General features: G+C 40.2%; 1 protein-coding gene and 1 long non-coding RNA gene across 4 annotated transcripts in view; both read left to right on the top strand.

The window, feature by feature from the left end:
• Positions 1-8,807: 8,807 nt before the first annotated feature.
• Chchd3 (coiled-coil-helix-coiled-coil-helix domain containing 3) overlaps positions 8,808-17,915 on the top strand; it is a 266,329-nt gene continuing 257,221 nt past the window's right edge. The window contains exon 1 of one of the 3 annotated variants that reach the window (XM_058582831.1): positions 8,808-9,053. In XM_058582831.1, coding sequence (XP_058438814.1) covers positions 8,973-9,053 — 81 coding nt within the window. In that variant the 5' untranslated portion in view covers positions 8,808-8,972. The remainder of the gene's footprint in view (positions 9,054-17,915) is intronic. The other 2 variants (XM_058582830.1, XM_046455090.2) reach the window with 2 other exon arrangements.
• On the top strand, positions 9,061-10,194 carry LOC124099850 (uncharacterized). Its single transcript, XR_006854116.2, has 2 exons — positions 9,061-9,791; positions 9,879-10,194. It is a non-coding gene; the product is annotated as an uncharacterized LOC124099850 (long non-coding RNA).

A 17,915-nucleotide genomic window follows, 5' to 3' on the forward strand; every position in this document is an offset into this window, starting at 1 on the left:
CTTTATTTAAATAATCTATAGACAGGGAGAAAAAGGCAGAAACATGTTTAAAGGGCATTTTAGTCCTTACAGCAGCCTCTATATTGGACATCTATTCCTCCGAGAAATCCCTTTCTCACAGCTGAGCATCACAGGAAAATAACTCCTCCGCTGTTTTCCAGGTGTCAAGAAGCAGTACAATTCAAGTGGTTCCTTAGGCTCCAACTCATTTCTATATAGATTCTGTGTCTGTTCAGGACCCTAAGGGAGCCCTTGTCTAGCCCGTGACCCAGTCCCACATCCTAGGCTAGTAAACAAACAGACCATGCAGCCTGGCCTTATGTAAGGACAACACTGCGCCACCCTAATGTCAGGGAAATGTGGGTGACTTGGTACATGGCCGGGGCCATTAATCAGTCAGTGTGCTGTATGCAGCAACTCACAGAAAACAAAACTCAGGTTTGTTTGCTTATATAATTTAAAATTCCAGGAAGAAACAGGACTTCAGGAAGGGTTTAATTCAGAACCAAGTGACAGGGCCAGGCGGTCTGTTTCTCCTCCAGGTCTTTGTTCTATTCTCTCTAGTTAGCTCCCTCCTTCCTGCCTCCCTCCCATCCTCCCCTGCCCCTGCCCTCTCTCCCTCTCAGTACTGGGGATTAAACCCAGCAGTGCTCTATCACTGAACTATATCCTCAGCCATTTTTCACTTTTTACTTTGAAACAGGGTCTAACCGAATGACCAATGCTGGCCTCAAATTGCAATCCTTATGACTCAGCCTCTCCAGTCACTGGGATTGCAAGCATGCACCACCACAATCGGCATTGACTCCATTTTCAAGCAAGATTTTGGGGGTTCAAAAAGATACATCCCAGACTAGATTATCCTTCCCGTGCAATGGGAGATATTCTAGTAGCTTCCTTATAAGAAGGATATTTTCCTCTCCTAGAAGCACCTAGAGATCTGATGATACATTTAAGCCCTAGACCTCATCTCCACCCCTTGCTGGAGTCGAGGGTGGAGGCAATCTCATTCAAACCTGATGGTGAGAAAGGAAAAGAGTAAATTTGTCCATGGGAAATTAGAATATTAATGATGAGAGAGGGTAGAAATGGACCTGGGAGAAGAACCAACAGCTATCCATTCCAGCAGTCCCTCCATCTTAGGAAGATGGGGAAGACTTCATTCAGGGGGCCACATTTGAGATGGAGCTTCGAGGAGACTCATCAGCTGAAAACCAGAAGGAAATACTTTCTAGATGGAGGTGCCAGCAGGCTGAACGATTGAGAGGTATGAAAGATACTGTGCTGCTGGAAATGGGGGAGAGGTTAGTGAGAAGGTAATTCCAGGTACATGGGGAGGGAGGTTGGCTGGGATTGGACCTTCCTGGTTAGTACCCAAGGAACAGAGTGTAGGTCCGTTTGCATTTTGATGTATAGTCATCTCTTGGCCTCCTCTTGGGATTGGCTCCAGGACACCTGGAGATATCAAAAGCCACAGAAACTCAACTACTTTATATAATTGTCATAGTATTTGCATATAGCCTACACAATCCTCTGGATACTTTAAGTCATCTCCAGATCACTTAAAATATCTAAGACAATTTAAATGCTATGAAGATATTTGTTATAAAACATTGTTTAAGGAATAAAGACAAGGAAAAAAAACTGTGCAGTTTCAATACAGACACCATCTTTTTTCCAAATATGTTCAGTATTCATGGATGGGGTCTTTGCAGACAGAGAGGTCTGGCTGCGCTTACTTGTGGATATGTGGTCCTAGAATCCTGGATGCCTTACACCAACCCATGTGGATTGCCCTTAAATCCATTTTAACAACATGCTATTTGGTAACCAGCTTAAAGAAAAAATTTAAAAAGGGCTGTCTTTTATTATCCCTGATTTGTGAGGCTTGCCTTCCATTATGGTGGAACTATTCCTACCATGGTCAATTTCAAGCTGCCAAGATGATGTCTCTGAATGTAGAGTTTGGTGTCACTGGACATGGGATGGGTGGTCGCACTAGTCAGTGAGAGCTGGCTCCAGTTTGTCTCTGCTTTTAATTCCTCTGTGACATTTCCCTTAATCTGGAATGGATTTGGATACATCTATCCTACGGCTTCTTCTTCTTTTCCATGTTCTGATTTGCTCAGCTTAATAGATGAATAGCTATACTAGATTTAGAACACTAATTATGGAATATCCTGGATCTTAGTTTTCCAGTAGAGGATTCACTCATCTCCTAAGACATATTCTACCAAGCAAATCTCTTCCCCATTCCTTTCTCCCTAGTTGCCTCTTTCTCTTAAAAAAATTTAATTGAGGTATTACTTACATCTTACAGGCAGGTGCACACAAGTATATTCACAGCTCAGTGAATTTTTCTGGATATGCACACCTATGCAAAACTACACAGTTCACGATTAGCTCATTTCTTTCTTAAAAAATTTATTTATTTATTTGTTCTGATCAGTTATACATGACAGCAGAAGGCTCTTTGATTCATTGTACACAAATAAGCACAATTTTTCACTTTTCTGGTTGTACACAAAGTAGGGTCACTCCATTTGTGCAATCATACTTGTACCTAGGGTAATGATGTCTGTCTCATTCCACCATCTTTCCTATCCCCAAGCCCCTTCCCCTCATTTCCCTCCCCTTTGTCCAATCCAAAGTTCCTCCACTCATTCCATGCCCCCATTATAGATTGCCATCCACTTATCAGAGAAAACATTTGGCCTTTGTTTTTTTGGGATTGGCTTACTTCACTTAGCATGATATTCTCCAACTCCATCCATTTGCCTGGAAATGCCACAATTTTATATCTTTTATCACTGAGTAACATTCTATTGTGTAACACTTATCACAGTTTCTTTATCCATTCATCTATTGAAGGGTATCTAGGTTGCTTCCACAGTTTAGCTATTGTGAATTGAGTTGCTATGAACATTGATGTGGCTGTGTCCCTGTAGTATGCTGATCTTAAGTCCTTTGGGTATAGACCAAGGAGTGGGATAGCTGGGTCAAATGGTGGTTCCATTCCAAGTTTTCTAAGGAATCTCCATACAGCTTTCCAGATTGGTTGCCCCAATTTGCAGTCCCACCAGCATTGTATGAGAGTGCCTTTTCCCCACATCCTCGCCAACATTTATTATTGTCTGTTTTCTTAATAACTGTCATTCTGACTGGAGTGAGATAAAATCTTAGAGTAGTTTTGATTTGCATTTCTCTATTTACTAGAGATGTAGAACATTTTTTCATATATTTGTTGATTGATTGTATATCTTCATCTGAGAAGCATCTATTCGGTTCCTTAACCCATTTATTGATTATGTTGTTTGTTTTTTTTGGTGCTAAGTTTTTTGAGTTCTTTATATATCCTGGATGTGTGTGTGGTAAAAATTTGCTCCCATACTGGAGGCTCTCTCTTCACCTCATTGATTGTTTCTTTTGCTGAGAAGAAACTTTTTCATTTGAATCCATCCCATTTATTGATTCTTAATTTTACTTCTTGTGCTTTAGGAATCTTGTTAAGGAAGTAGGGGCCTAATCTGACATGAAGATTTGGGCCTACTTTTTCTTCTATTAGGCACAGGGTCTCTGGTGTAATTCCTATTCCTTGATCCACTTTGAATTGAGTTTTGTGCATGGTGAGAGATGGGGGGTTTGATTTCATTTTGCTACATATGGATTTTCAGTTTTCCCAGCACCATTTGTTAAAGAGGCTATCTTTTCTCCAATGTGTTGTTTGGGCACCTTTGTCTAGTATGAGATAACTGTATTTATGTGGGTTTATCTCTGTGTCTTCTATTCTGTACCATTGGTCTACATGTCTGTTTTGGTGCCAATACCATGCTGTTTTTGTTACAATGGCTCTGTAGTATAGTTTAAGGTCTGGTATTGTGATGCCTCCTGCTTCACTCTTTTTGCTAAGGATTGCTTTGGGATTTTCTAACAGACCAAGACTCCATTGTACCCACTTCAGGTCAACTTCACTCAGGAATGTGACTACTCTGAAGTCTCTTACATAAGTTAGTTTTGCTGTTCTTTTTTGAAGTGCTGGGGATTGAACCCAGGCCATTGTGCATGCTAGGCAAAGCTCAACCACTGAGGTTACCCCTGGCCCTTGTGTATGCTGGGGGCTGAGGGCAAGGGCTCAACCCCTGAGCTATACATTAGCCCTTGCCCTGTTCTGGAACATCATGTAAATGGCCTCCTGCAGTCTGTATTCTTTTGCTCAACATTATGCCTGTGATACTTAGCTCTGTTGTTACAGTGTAGCAATAGTGTATTCTTTTTTGTTGTAGTATAGCATTCCATTGTCTTCATATACCATGATTTATTTATCCATTCTAAAGTTGAGAGAACATTTGGGTGATTTCCTGCTTGGGGCTTTTGTGAATAGAGTTATAATAAATAGTCCTGCATATGTCTTTTGGTTGACATAAGTTCTTATCTATGTTATGTGTATTCCCAGAAATGGAATTGCCATGTTATTAGTTAATACATGATTAGCTTATGAATTGTACAAAGACTCTAGTACTCCTATGGGAAGGTGACTGACTTATGCCAGGCCCAGGCACCTCTGCACCAAAGGCCTGCATCACCACCTCACAGCTCTGTGCTGCTACTCACAGTCTCTACTTAATAACCATGCTTATCTTGGTTCCACTGGCTGCTGTAGTGTCCTTTATCTGGCATCAGAGTGCCCTGAGAGAAGAGCATGACAAAGTACTAGGCTGAATGGCTGGAGATCTGGAATCCTGCCAGGTTCTGATGTAATTAGGCTGTGTGGCTTTGGGCAACTCAGATAGCCTCTCTGGTGTCTCAGCTCCTCTATATTGGAAAAGAAAGAGGAGATTAGATGGCTGACAAAGTCATTTCCAATTGAAATCCCTTGACTCCAAATACAAGAAAACACTGTGCTGTGTCTTGTTCCAGCGGACAGTTGGAATGCACTTGGCTTTGGAACATGTGAGTAAAAACAGTTTCCCTGGAGCCACAATGTGTCCACTTTGGATGCTCCCCCTCCCTGAACTGGGACTAAAGTGGATTCAAACAAGGCAACACACTTGGGTGAAGACCAGTTGTGTATAGTGTGTACTTGGGGACATTTCTACACTATTAGCATCAGTAAACAGGCATTTCTCTGCCTGTCCAACATCGTGGCAGAAGTGCTTATATAACCTTGATACATTTCAAGCATCTGTTATTTGGGAAGTAAAGAGGCTAACAACCTGTGTTTCAGAAATCTCTCAAGTTCCGTGACAGGTAGATATTGTTAAAGGGTTAGGAGAATGTCCCTGTACTTTGAAGTAAAAATGGCTTGAAAATTCATCAAGGCCAGAGGAGCCATTTGGGAGAGATGACAGATGGGATGTTTGTGCTTGTTTAAGGAACAGAGATGAGAAATGAGTCTCTTCTGACTTGTGCTCTGCTCGTCAGAGATGATCACTCTAAATCCAACACGAAGGAAATCAAAGGGCCTTGAGACCTATACAGGTTTGAGCTTGGATGAGACGGGGCTGGGCTGGGTTTGCCTGTCACCCTCTGGGCACACCTCACACACTCATGCCTCCTTCCATGTCCTCACGCCGGACTCAATATTTCAGCCACTGAATTTTGATGAAGATACAATGAGGAGAAAATAAATGAGATGTCAGAGAAAACACATAAAAGCAAAATCAATCAATCAATCAATCAATAAATAAATAAATAAATAAAACAACAGAAGAATGTCCAGGAAATGACAGAAAGTGGCCTTTGGAAAACCTGCTCTAAATTTGGTGAGGCTTTCTAAAATAAACTTTATACCAGAGGTACCAGGAAATCTTTGTGCATTGCTATGTTGTGATGCTGTATAAAATTTATTTTTTCTACAAAGTGTTAAGTGAGGTTCATTAAGGTGCCCAGAGCTCATTCTTCTACATGTTAGGGCATAGCATATAAAATTTACCACAAACAAGAAATTAGTAGCAAAGGTACTGTTAAGTGGAAGTCAAAGACTGAGGGAGAGTGCTCTGAGATGTAGGGACCTCTGCCTCATGATTTTACTGGATGAATGGACAGTGCAATGATTAGTTCTTGAAATTACCACAGGGAGATTTTGTGATTCATGCTATTACTGTTTATTTTGTTGTATGCTGGAAGATACATCTTTATACTGCACTTGCAAATGCCTTCTAATTATTGCTGACTTGTTTTATGCTATTTTGAGTTTTTAATCTCTTCAAGTGTGCTGCTCAAAATTCTTGTATTCAAAACATGTCACAGAAGCACATGTGCATGCATACGTACGCACAAAGGCACACAGTGAGAACTACTATTTTAGGGCTTCGTTGTTTTTTATGGGATTCGATATACCATAATTGAGGGGAAAAGTTTTAGAGCTGATGTTCTGTTATGACTTGTCAAACACATCTTAGTCCATGTTTTCAGAATGTGCTTCTATTGATTGCACTCCATATCAAGCCCTTTCCAGTGATTCTCATTGGTCTGCTATAACTATGGCAACTCTATGGCCTACATTTCCTAGGATGATCCTGATTTCAAGGACTGATTTAATTGTCTCTATAAGTACACAAATAATAGAGCAATTGCTCCAGTTTTTAGCTCAGAAAATATGATTGTAATATCTGTATTCTATTTCAGCATAGGTCATAGAGTACAAGTGCTCTGACATGCAGCTGAAATGCTACTCAGAAGAGCTGGGGAGAGGGCTCTTGTGTGTGATGAACAGCACCATAATTAGGCTTTCTGGCTGGGGACCAGAAACAGGTCTCTCTCTTCCCTGATAACTCATGTATCATTGTTTCTGCGTTTACCTCTCCTTTCCATCTATCTCTTCCTTCACTGCCACCTAGTATGCCAGGGACAGTCCAGTGATATGTGAAGGAGTAGCTGAAGAGAGGATTTTGCCTTTAGCAGGTTTTTGCTTAAACTTGGCATTTAAAAATCAGAGTAAAAAGCACAAACCTTCCCACCTGAGACCTCTAATTCTGTTTGAGTGATTTGAAAGTATAGGTGATTTTTTTCAGGTGAGGGTAATAATTAGAGATGATTGGAAGTCTTCTTCCCTCCCCTCCTTCTTCCCCCTTTACTTCCTTCCCTCTTTCCTTCTTCTCTTTCTCTCCTTGGTTCCGTTGGAAAATATTGATATATGCTGTCTTCCATCTGAAAATATATATTTATATATTTGACTTATATACTTATATATTTGGTTGAAAGAACATATTTAATATTCTAAGAAGGTAAATATAGTCAAGATAACAAGTGATTCCTTTATCTAAAAAACACTTTTCTCTCCAAGAAACTTTGAGCACTATTGAGCATCCTTGTATGTAGAACCTTCAATATGAGCCATGTATTGGAGGAATAAGTGACATGCGTTTGTGGGAGGGGAGATCCCAAAGAAATGAAAGATAATCCCTGGGAATTTTAGTTACTTGTATAGAAAAGATTTAAACATATTATATAATTTAAAAACAAGTGCAAAGTAGCATGTAGTCTCAAAACCGCAAAAGAACAAAATAATCTAGGTGCATATAATTGAAAAGAACAAAATAATGAGATGTAATAAAAACTCTTCTATTGGCCACAAATATAGAAATGAAAAAGACAAAACCACATAAAGGTCTAATAATAACAGATCAGCACATAATTGAAGCTCAAAAATGTTAATGCATTGTTGAGTAACATAAGAGAATGCCTTGGTATGTGATGGCTCTAATGTTGAAAGGGACCAACTGAAAATAGTACCATCACTCACCTAACATTTTCCTTCCCTTCCTTTTCTTTCCCTTTTTTTGTGATCTGGGGATTGAATCTGAGGCCTTGCACATGATGCTACCAAGCTATATGCCCCCAGACCCATTCACCTAATTTCTAGAGAATACATCTGCCTCTGTAAGTCTAAGGTGATATGGCTAAATGTACATGTAGCAGAATGTTTAGAAAAAAAAGTTAAATCTGTACAAAAATGACCTAAATATTAATTTAGTCTTGTAGAGGTGACATATGAAACTAGAAACTTTCCAAATAAATCATCTCAGCTTGGTGTGATGTCGTTTTAGTCCCTCCACTATTTTATGCCATCTTTGGCAAGCACTTAACTTTTCTCTGCCTAACCACATTATGGCCCACCTTATGTAACTGAAGTGAAAGAAGACACCCATGTCGAAAGTGAATGCTCTACTTGTTTGGTGCAAAATTTCCCCCCGTTTTTTAAATTTCTATGCAGATTTGAAAATCAGCATTAAAATTTGTACTTTATAGAAAGAAATAAAACAAGTATTTTATATAGTTCACGAGATAGGTACATTGGCCAATTTTTTTTTTTTTTTTTCTTTTAATGGCTAAGACTAAAATATTCTAAATTTTGTGTCAGGGATTTGAATGTAGTATTTAAGAACAGCTCCATTAGGGGAGTGCATCGCTCATCCAACTTCAAATTTCTTAAAGAGAGAGATTGTGTCTTTGAACTCACCAACTTCAGTTTCTAGATAATGTCTTTAAATCTCCATTGCTGGATGAATGAACTTCCTTGAAAGTTGACGAGTGACAAGGCTTCAGAGCCGCCAAGACTACAATTCCCAGAATGCCATGCTTCCCTGGCACTCTGGAGACCGAGGCGAGTTCGCCCCAGCACCCATCGCTTCAGCTTGAGACTACAATTCCCAATACCTCAGGGGCTTCGGAAACCTTGTCAAATACCACCTGTTGCCATAGCATCCGGGTCCGGGCCAACCAATCATCGCTCTCCCGCTGAGTAGAGGCGGGCCTTTCGGATCTCCGACCAACACTAGGGGGTTTTGCTATGGCGCGTGACCGGAGGAGGCGGGAGCTCTGGACCGGCGCCTTCTCCTTGCCTTTTGGGGTCGTGGCCTTGCTCCTGCTGGGCAAGGGAAGTGTCCCGGCTCCTCCACCCGCGTGAGTGCGCGGGGGCCCTGAAGAACTCGTGGGTCCGCTCTAGGACTGCGGGGACAGAAGCAGGAGCCATGGGTGGGACCGCCAGCACTCGCCGGGTCACCTTCGAGGCGGACGAGAATGAGAACATCACCGTGGTGAAGGGCATCCGGGTGAGTTTAGTGGGCGGGCGGAGGGCCAGCACTCCGACTGGGACCCCAGCGCCCCGAGGTCCCCGGGACCCGCTCCGCTCGGTGTCTCCCTGTCCCGCCCCCGTGTTTGTCCCACCCGGAGCCTGGCTCTCTGGGAAGAAGCCCGTAGTTTCCAGACTCGGGACGTTCATTCAGAGAGAGTTCCTGGTTGTGTGCCAAGTGCCAGGCACTGTGCGGGGCCGGGTGGGGCATGCCGGGTTGAACGGGACCCTCCAGGGCTCACCGCCTGGCCTTACCTGCACTGCTCACTAGTTGCAGGACTTTGGCACTCACCGCGCCTGCCGTGGGACGGGTGGTGTCTTACTGCTCCTGTATTCAGGACCCGAGCCCTGCTTTCCCACGCCTACATCATCTCTCAGGGTGAATTGGCGTTTTAAGGATCACTTTAATTTGCTTTCTGTCATTTAATGTTTTCTTTCTGATACCACCCCTTTCCCCATCACTCACACACACACACACATACACACGCACCCCTCCCCCTTTCTCGCCTGCCTCTGTGACTTCTGACTCCTCCCTCCTTCACTTTCATCTGATATCTGGTTTTTCCCAGGAGCCTTCTCTGTGGCCTGCTGTGCCTACGTTTTTGGACTAGTCCCAGTTACTTCAGGCCTACTGTCTGCCAGCCTGATGGGGGCTGAGATAGGTTGGAAATTCTCCAGGCCAGTAGAAGTTAATAGAGTCAGTTCTGACCGAGACGTTGTAAGGGAATTTTTTTTTTTTTTTTTTTTTTTTTAATGCCCTCTGCATGTACTTGATACGTAAACTGAAAACTTGATTTTTCTCTAGGGTGTCAGTATACCAGCACTAACTTCATTAACACACTCTCCGCTGCACCTGAATTTGGAGCTTCACATTTTTGGAAGTATGATGCCTGAACGTAGTAAATAAAGCACTTTTGACTTCAGGAAAGTTTTATGATACTTTATATTTTTTCTTTCTCTGTTATTACACAGCCAGCTTTACTAAATTAAATGTGTGAATTCCTTTTAGCATTTGTTATTAGGAAATAAAACTTTTTATATATTGAAAGTGTTTAAAAACTTTTTCCTTTGCTACTGTTAACCTTGAAAAGAGTTTATTAAAGTTTTCTTTTAGAAACTCAGACTGTTGAACTGTTTTTGGTCTTTGACCAACATTGCTTTCTATAAAATATTAATGAATGGTAGTACGCATTTTGTTAAAAAAATATTCAAGGCTGCATTCTTTGCAGTATTGTGGTTGGTACTCTTTGGAGTAAAATAAACATTGCTGTAAACTCTTGAGTTTTATGGAGAGATTTTTAAAATCTTAAGTCTTGACTATTCCACACTGGAGGGTGAAAATGGCTTAAAAGAAAAAGCAAAATAAGTTCTGGGTGTGAAGATTGTAGAAAAATGCAAAAATCCATATTTTCATGCTGTAGTACAGACATAACGGTGACAAACCAAATTGAAAGAGAATTTGGTCATAGCAGAGATTCATATCAAATATTAGATAAGGTTGAATAGAATAAGCATGACAATAGGGATATGTATGGATTCAAAACGTAAGGTTGTTTATAAAACCTTTTTAAAGAACATTTAAAAAAAAAAAAAAAAAGAAACTATGTCCTTTGGCCCCACCACTTGACAGAAGCTTTCTTTTTTTTCTTTCTCATATAATACATTTTATCTATGTTATAATTTAAAAAGAAACTTTGTCCTTTGGCCCCACATCTTGACAAAAGCTTTCTTTGTTTTTTTCTCTCTCTGTAATACATTTTATCTATGTTGTCATAATTCAAGTACACTCTATGCTCATTTTTGACTTCTTTACTTTTCTTCAGAATGTACCCTTCACCTGGAATGCCCTTGCACTGTTCTCCATTGCTTCAAATCCTTCTTTTTCAAGGATGATTTGCAATCTCTTTGTGCTTCAGTTTTCTCATCAGCAAAATGATAGCTGAGTACAGATCTATGATTTCAGTTTTGAAATGTGGTGAGCCTAGTGGCAGTGTAAGTTCTTGTAGCCATACTTAGCCTGTTACAGTTTCCTCCAAAAGTGTCATGTTGTTAACTGCTGAGTACTCAGAGGTCATTCTGATTTCTTTGAGGTCATGGTCAAAAGAATATCAACTAGGAATTAGACTGACCTCGTTTTAAATCTTACATGTTAGTTTGTGGTCTTGGACAAGTCACTTCTCGGAGAATATACCCTTATTTTTAAAGGGGGAGTACCATCACTTCCTTTGATTGGTTAGGGTAATAACCTGAGGTAAGGTCTGTGAAGCATCTTAAGAGTCCTGTCACATGGAAAAAGAAAAATGTCTAAGATTCTTTGAAAGCACTGTGTAGTGTAGAAAAAGCATGTGCTTTGAAACCAAAAAGACCTGGGTTTGGATCCTAGCTCTGCTTTGGTAGCTATGTATCCCTGGACAAGTCACTTTTAATTATGTTTCTTTCTTCAGTGTGTCTGGATAATAGAGCCTACTAGTGAGAATTTGACATGTGGATGCATTTAGCGCAGTGCCTAGTGTCAAACAGTGTTTGCTGAATAGTAGCCGTTACTAGAACTGTTTTAAGAGGACAGATGCATAAACTTACATGACCCTAAGGTAGGTAAAAATAAGACCATGTTGTGCTCCCACTGGTGAACCTAATGGCACGAGGACTGGATATTGGGAGTCCAGTGTGATTTGTGTTTAGATACTTTGTAGATTTATTTTAGTTGATCCTTACATTTTTCCTGGCTTTAAACAGCCATATTGTTTCCTTCCGAGTCATGGGGAACAGCACTATGGGTATGTAAGCAGGGCATTGTCTTTAGTTCAGTTGGTTAAAACATGGCACTGAAGAAAACTTTACCACTTTGATTAATTTTCTAATGTTTAAGTCATTGATTATGGAAAATATAAGTACATGTTCTATAGCATCAGTCACTGCTGGAAAACCAATTCTGTTCCACTGATTAGGATAGTAATTTCATCTTCACTTACTACAGTAAGAATAACATTTAGTAAGCAACCTAAAACTTTTTGTAACTAAGCCAAGTTTATTGATAGATAATGTTTCTTCATATTTTTCTTGCTGAGGTCCCAAACAACTAGCAATTAAAGAACCTATTTACAATTTTAAGTTTAAAATTTCTTCTCACCTAGCAGGTGTTTTCATCATAGGGTCTGTTTATTTTCTTTATCCTTAGCAATTGTTAGCTTTTTTCCCTTCTTCTATAAATAACCAATATTCTTATACTTGATTCCAATTTTGAGTCTGAAACTATTCATATGGGTTTGATGAAGGGACCCCCCTCTTGCTTTGCCCTCCTCTCCAAGTCCAAAATAAGCTACTAGTGATAGAAATACCAAGCATTTTTATTACTCATATTACATGTGCTTAATAGGATTTTTGTGACCACCTGCTGTGCCTGCTTGGAAAGTATGCTTATGACCCAGTCTTTCACAGGTTTATCTGAAACATCAAAACTGTGAGTGAACTCTTCTAGAGCAGATGTCAACTTCAATGAGTATCACTTTCAAAGTAAGACTTATCATGGTTTCCAGGCATAAATGAATCTCTGCAGCTGGCATTGAAGTTCAAGCTAAAATTCACAGGAGCAAGTTATGGCAATATGGATACTTACAAGGAGCACATCTTTTGCTTTGGGAGATATTGACAGTTGAGAGCCCCTAAATGAAGAGATTCCTTAATGGGGTGTCATACGTGCTGAATGACAAATTCATTCTGTCAGCCTTTGGGATTGTTGAGAATGTTGCACGAATAATTCAGTTAACTAATAGATGATTGGTCCCTTGAACTGTGGATTCTGTGACTCTTGTGCATAGTACCTTCTTAATCTTTCTAGGATTTAATAAAGACAGAAGTTCTTGGTGTCTTCTAATGACAAATGCAAAAAAGATACAGGTGACAAACTATAAAGCCAAGAATTATGTATTTTATAGGTATCTGTGGGTATGGTATTCACAACTGTGCCCTATGCCCTTGAAAGTTTGGGAGTGATTTCTGTCAAATGATAATAGCAGTTTTTGGAGACTATGTCTTAAAGTAGTTGAAAAGTGTACTAAGTCTCACAAAAAATGACCTGTGCTCTGTGGAAGACCAAGAGAGAAAAATGGGTCTGAGTTCATTCGTCACTTTGATGACACATCTGGGAGAAAATAAAAACTATGATGGGGGTGAGGGTCTGGTTTGGTTCTGTCTGTTGTGGTTCCTGACTTGGGCTTTCAGAGAAGGACAATATAAGAGGAGTTCTCGCTTCCTTTTACTCCATACCTTGGGAGCAGAATACTTTATTTTTGCTGCTCTAACCAAGTCTCCAGTCTGAGAAAATACTGGATTTTTTAATTGGTGGGTGGTATGTTTGTGCTAATTCTTGGATAAGACCAAACAAGGTGGGTGGGAAAACTAGAAGATGACACACATCCTCCCTCTGGAGTGCGCTGGTGCGGTGAGTAATACCCATTTCAACTTGGCTTAAAATTGGTTTTAGGAGCCGTGGAGAGCAGGTTGGATAGGCAAGGTCAGTTGGTTGAATGTCAGCAGGCCTGCTCTCTTGATTGCCCCATATATTAGAAGCATAGTTCTTAACTTCTTTTAGTTAATAGACCACTGTATATCTATCTGTGATCAATGAACTCTGCCCAGAACAATGCAGTAAGCAGACAATTTTGCATACAATTGAGGAATTAGTCCATGGACCCAGTTGTAGTCCATAGACTTCTGGGTATATTCTTAGCATCAATATATTGTGTGGGTGTTATTTCACTACTCTTTGATATAAATAATTTCCATAAATTGTACTTGATATTTGCCTTATAAATTCCAGATATGAGTGGAAAGCAGGTATAATATAAGTATAGATCAATAAATGGGAAAAGCCTTTTCTAAAAGGCATGTCTTGTTTATGAAAGCTGCATTTCCTGGAGAAGTTGCTTCTTGCAGAGGCTGCCTGCCTAGCTCTTGCAGAAGCTTGTGCTGTACCGTTGAGTCCCCATCCCAGCTTTGGGTCAGTTTTTGTCACACATCAGAGTTATTCTACAGCTGCAGATTTTGTGTGTAACCCTGGCCAGCATTTCTCAATCTTAGCAGCTGCCTAACAAGTGAATGTCCCTGTTCCCAGAGGAGATCAGGTGAGTGTACAGGTCTGAACTTACTACTGCAACTTGGAAGGTCAGCTCAGAGAGCATGAACTCTAAATGCAAACGATAACAAAGCAAGACTGTTGCCTTGGATCAGCAGAGACAGGACAGTCTGAGGACAGGGTAATAGTGCTTGAAGTCACAGAGTTGGAATTGTAGATGGTTATGGGTGCTACTCTGAAGGGCCCAAGAATGTAGTCTGGAATGAGTGTAAGAACAAATGGTTGACTTTCAACAGGCAAACCTATATGATATGTTTATCAACCCTGCAATGTGTTTATCATCTGTTCCTGTGGGTGATGTGCTTATTAATTCACTGGACTACATATGACCAAAGACTGCACTGAGAAATATTTTGAATCATGTTAGAGTTTGACATTAAGTGGTAGAATTTGAAGCATCAAACCCACAAAAGGAGATGGACAGTTAGTAAGAAACAATTATTGATTAGGTTGAAAGAGACATTCCTCTCTTACTACCCAAAGAGCACAGATACAGGTAAAGGAGTACTTTATATATGCATACCAGCATGGAGCTGTGGCCCTAATCTTTGTGCCCCATGTAGAGAAGTATAGGCTCAGGCCATTGGTGAGATTCAACCAAGAAGAAGTAAAAATCAGTGTCCTCCTGGCTGGAGCTGTATGAGCAGTAGCTTTACCAAATACCTTGTAGCCAATTATAGTTAATACCGCATAAACTATAATCTTCTCTGTAACCCCCAGAAGCAAATTCACTTTTTAAATGAGGGAAGTGAGACTCATTGAAGAGACTTCCCTAGGGTTACAGAGCTAGTAAGTGGCCATGATTTTTCATCTATACTGGGCCAGCTTTCTAAAAAAAAAAAGCTATCTATCTGAAAGGACGATATTTTTGAAACTACTTTGGAAATTGGAAGGACTTATCATGGTGGCCAGAGATGGTAGCAAGGTATGAATTTTTATGAGAAGTAGATGTAATAGTTAGAAGGTATCTGTCTCCCATATGGACAAAGGTAAGGTTTATAGCTAATACTTGATTTTCCATTTTCTGATTAAGTAGAATATATTTTTAATGAAGTTCTTTGATTTTGCCCTGAAGTATATAAATATAATTAATATATAAGTTTATTATATATAAATGTAATTTATACATATTTAATATAAATATAAATTTATTATAAACATAAAATTATATAATCACACATAAGAATTATATATAAGCTAAATTAGCTTTATGTGTCCCTTTATACATACATATTATATTGGGTATGTAACAGTATGTTATACAATATAATACATAGTATATACACTGTAATATAGTGTTATATGTAACACGTTGTAACAATGGTACATTATATATACTAAGTAGTATATACAATTGAAACCAGCTATTTGTGTATATTATCTATCACTACATACATATCACTTGGAATAGCTTTAAGATTCTAAAACGAAGGGTCACTTTATCTCTTTAAGAGGAAGTGATGTATTTTTATTATATGTGAGGGGTTGAAGGATGTTTCTTAGTAGAGAGAGCATAGAACTACAGATTGGGGGTTGCCACTTCTGGTAACCCCTTGATGCTGCCAGTAACTGCATATTACTTAGGATCATCTTCTTCTTCTTCTTCTTTTTTTTATTTTTTTATTTGACCATTGAGGGGATTTGATTCAGTCTTTCTAGAGTTTTTCCTAAGCTGTATCTCAACTTTGCAGATGAGTTTTAGCAAATATTCTTGGTGATTACTGTCATTTAGAAAAGGTACAGCAGGCCCTGGCATCTTCAAATAGAAAGTCCCTTGACACCCTGCTTTTTTGCTTAACACTTGTCTTTCATTGAGAAAGTAATCATGAGTTTTTCCTTTAAAGAACACGGCTTACGAGCTGTAGTCTTTCTCTTTGCCATCTCCTCCATTCTGGTTTGGGCTCTGACATACGAGTATCTGCTCAGGCATAGACTGTTTTGTTCACTTACATACCACAGGGCCTTAAGTAGTGCCTGGGGTAGTGAACACTTGCTGAATGAATAACTCATTAATACATAGTAGCTCACAATCTTATTGAAAGGCAGACAGGGAAATATGGAAGGGCTCATTCTTATATCATTGGGGTGCTGTGTTAAAGGGTTGTGTGAGGTAGAGTGGGCACAGTGAAGGATAGCTTTGGTGGGAATGGAATGGGGGACTGGTTAGGTCAGTGAGAGCTTTCGGATGTATGAAAAGATGGATCTTGAAAGTTGGCTCCTAAGGCCTCAGGAGAGCAGGAAATGATGGCAAAGAAAGTCAACAAAGTGAGGTGTCGGAGTAGAACAGGTGTGAAGTGTTCAGGGAGAAACTGGAGGTTGAGGTTGGGGAGAGAGGCCATCACCAAATGATGAAAAGAATTTGGAGCTGGTCATGGTGGTGCATGCTTGTGATCCCAGCTACTTAGGCGGCCGAGGCCGGAGTTCCAGACCTGTTTGGGCAACTCAGCAAGGTGCTGAGTTGTAAAGTGAAAGGGCTGAGGATGTAGGTCAGTGATAGAGAATTTGGTTTGATCCCAAGGACTGCCAAAATTAAACCAAACCAAAGCAAGACAAAAACCTCAAAACAACAACAGCAACAGCAAACCCTGAAGAATTTGGACTTTCTTGTCAGCAGAAGGTAGGTATTGAAGAGTGCAGCAGGGAGTTGTCATTATCACATTTGCATTTTGGGAGATTATTGATGGTGCCATAAATTAGGGCAGGAGAAGAGATGGTGAGTTGTTTAAACATTTAGGGGTTGAAAGAGTCTGGGCTAGGAAAGTGAAGGAGAATGCAAATTGAGTGAAGTCCTGGGGGCTGATTTAGAAACTGGATAGAGGTGATGTCACTAATGAGGTAAGCAACCTGTGAGGAAAGAGTATTTTTGTCAAACGTAAGTTCAGTTTGGACGCGTTGGTTGTGAGGTGCCTCTGGTACGTTCAAGGGAAGGTGTCTGTTAATTCAACATGTAGGCCTGGCTTTTGGGAGACTGGTCTTGAACTGGAGATAAGGGTTAAGAATTCATTAATTTGTCATCAGCAGTTAAAAATCAAGGGATTGGGTGAGAGCACCAAGAGCTCACGGAATGAAAAGAGAATAAAGACAAGGAATAAAATGTGGCCTTGAGCACTTAAAGGTATGTAGCCTGGGGGGGGGGGGGGAAGACCAGGAAAGAAAGAAGACCTGCCAGAGTCCTTGGCGAACCAGCAGAGTGGGATGTCAGAAAAACCAAGGTAGGGTTTCCAGAAGAGGGCAGTGACCCAAGGTGCAGCTGCTAAAGGGAAGTTAGGAATACGGTGCTTTGTAAATATAAAATATAGTTGTTTACATAAATACAACTACAAAAGTTTACTGACTTGGCCACTAGTGATGTTTACCAAAATACTTTGACATTTGTATTGAAGGAAAAGCTAAAGAGTGTTGAGTTGAGAAAGTGGCTATTGCAAGAGGGTCCTTGGTACAGGAGAGGATCACCCAGACTTGACCGGGAACCTGGGTTCTTTCCTGATGTCCTCCCTTTCTTTATCTCCACATCTAGTCAGACCCATTGTGGTACTGAAGAGGGATGGTGGACTGTGACCTTGACTCAGACTTCCTGAGTTTGAGTCTTGGCTCCACTACTGATAAAACGTGTGATCCAGGGTGAAGTATTTCATCTGACTGTGCTTCAGTTTTCTCACCTATAAAATTGAGATGATAGAAGCATCTCTCTCATGGCATGTTAAGGAT

This window comes from Marmota monax, unplaced genomic scaffold (assembly GCF_021218885.2).
Source record: "Marmota monax isolate L192 unplaced genomic scaffold, Marmota_monax_Labrador192_F-V1.1 WCK01_AAM20220418_F8-fsc00131, whole genome shotgun sequence".
NCBI lineage: Eukaryota > Metazoa > Chordata > Mammalia > Rodentia > Sciuridae > Marmota > Marmota monax.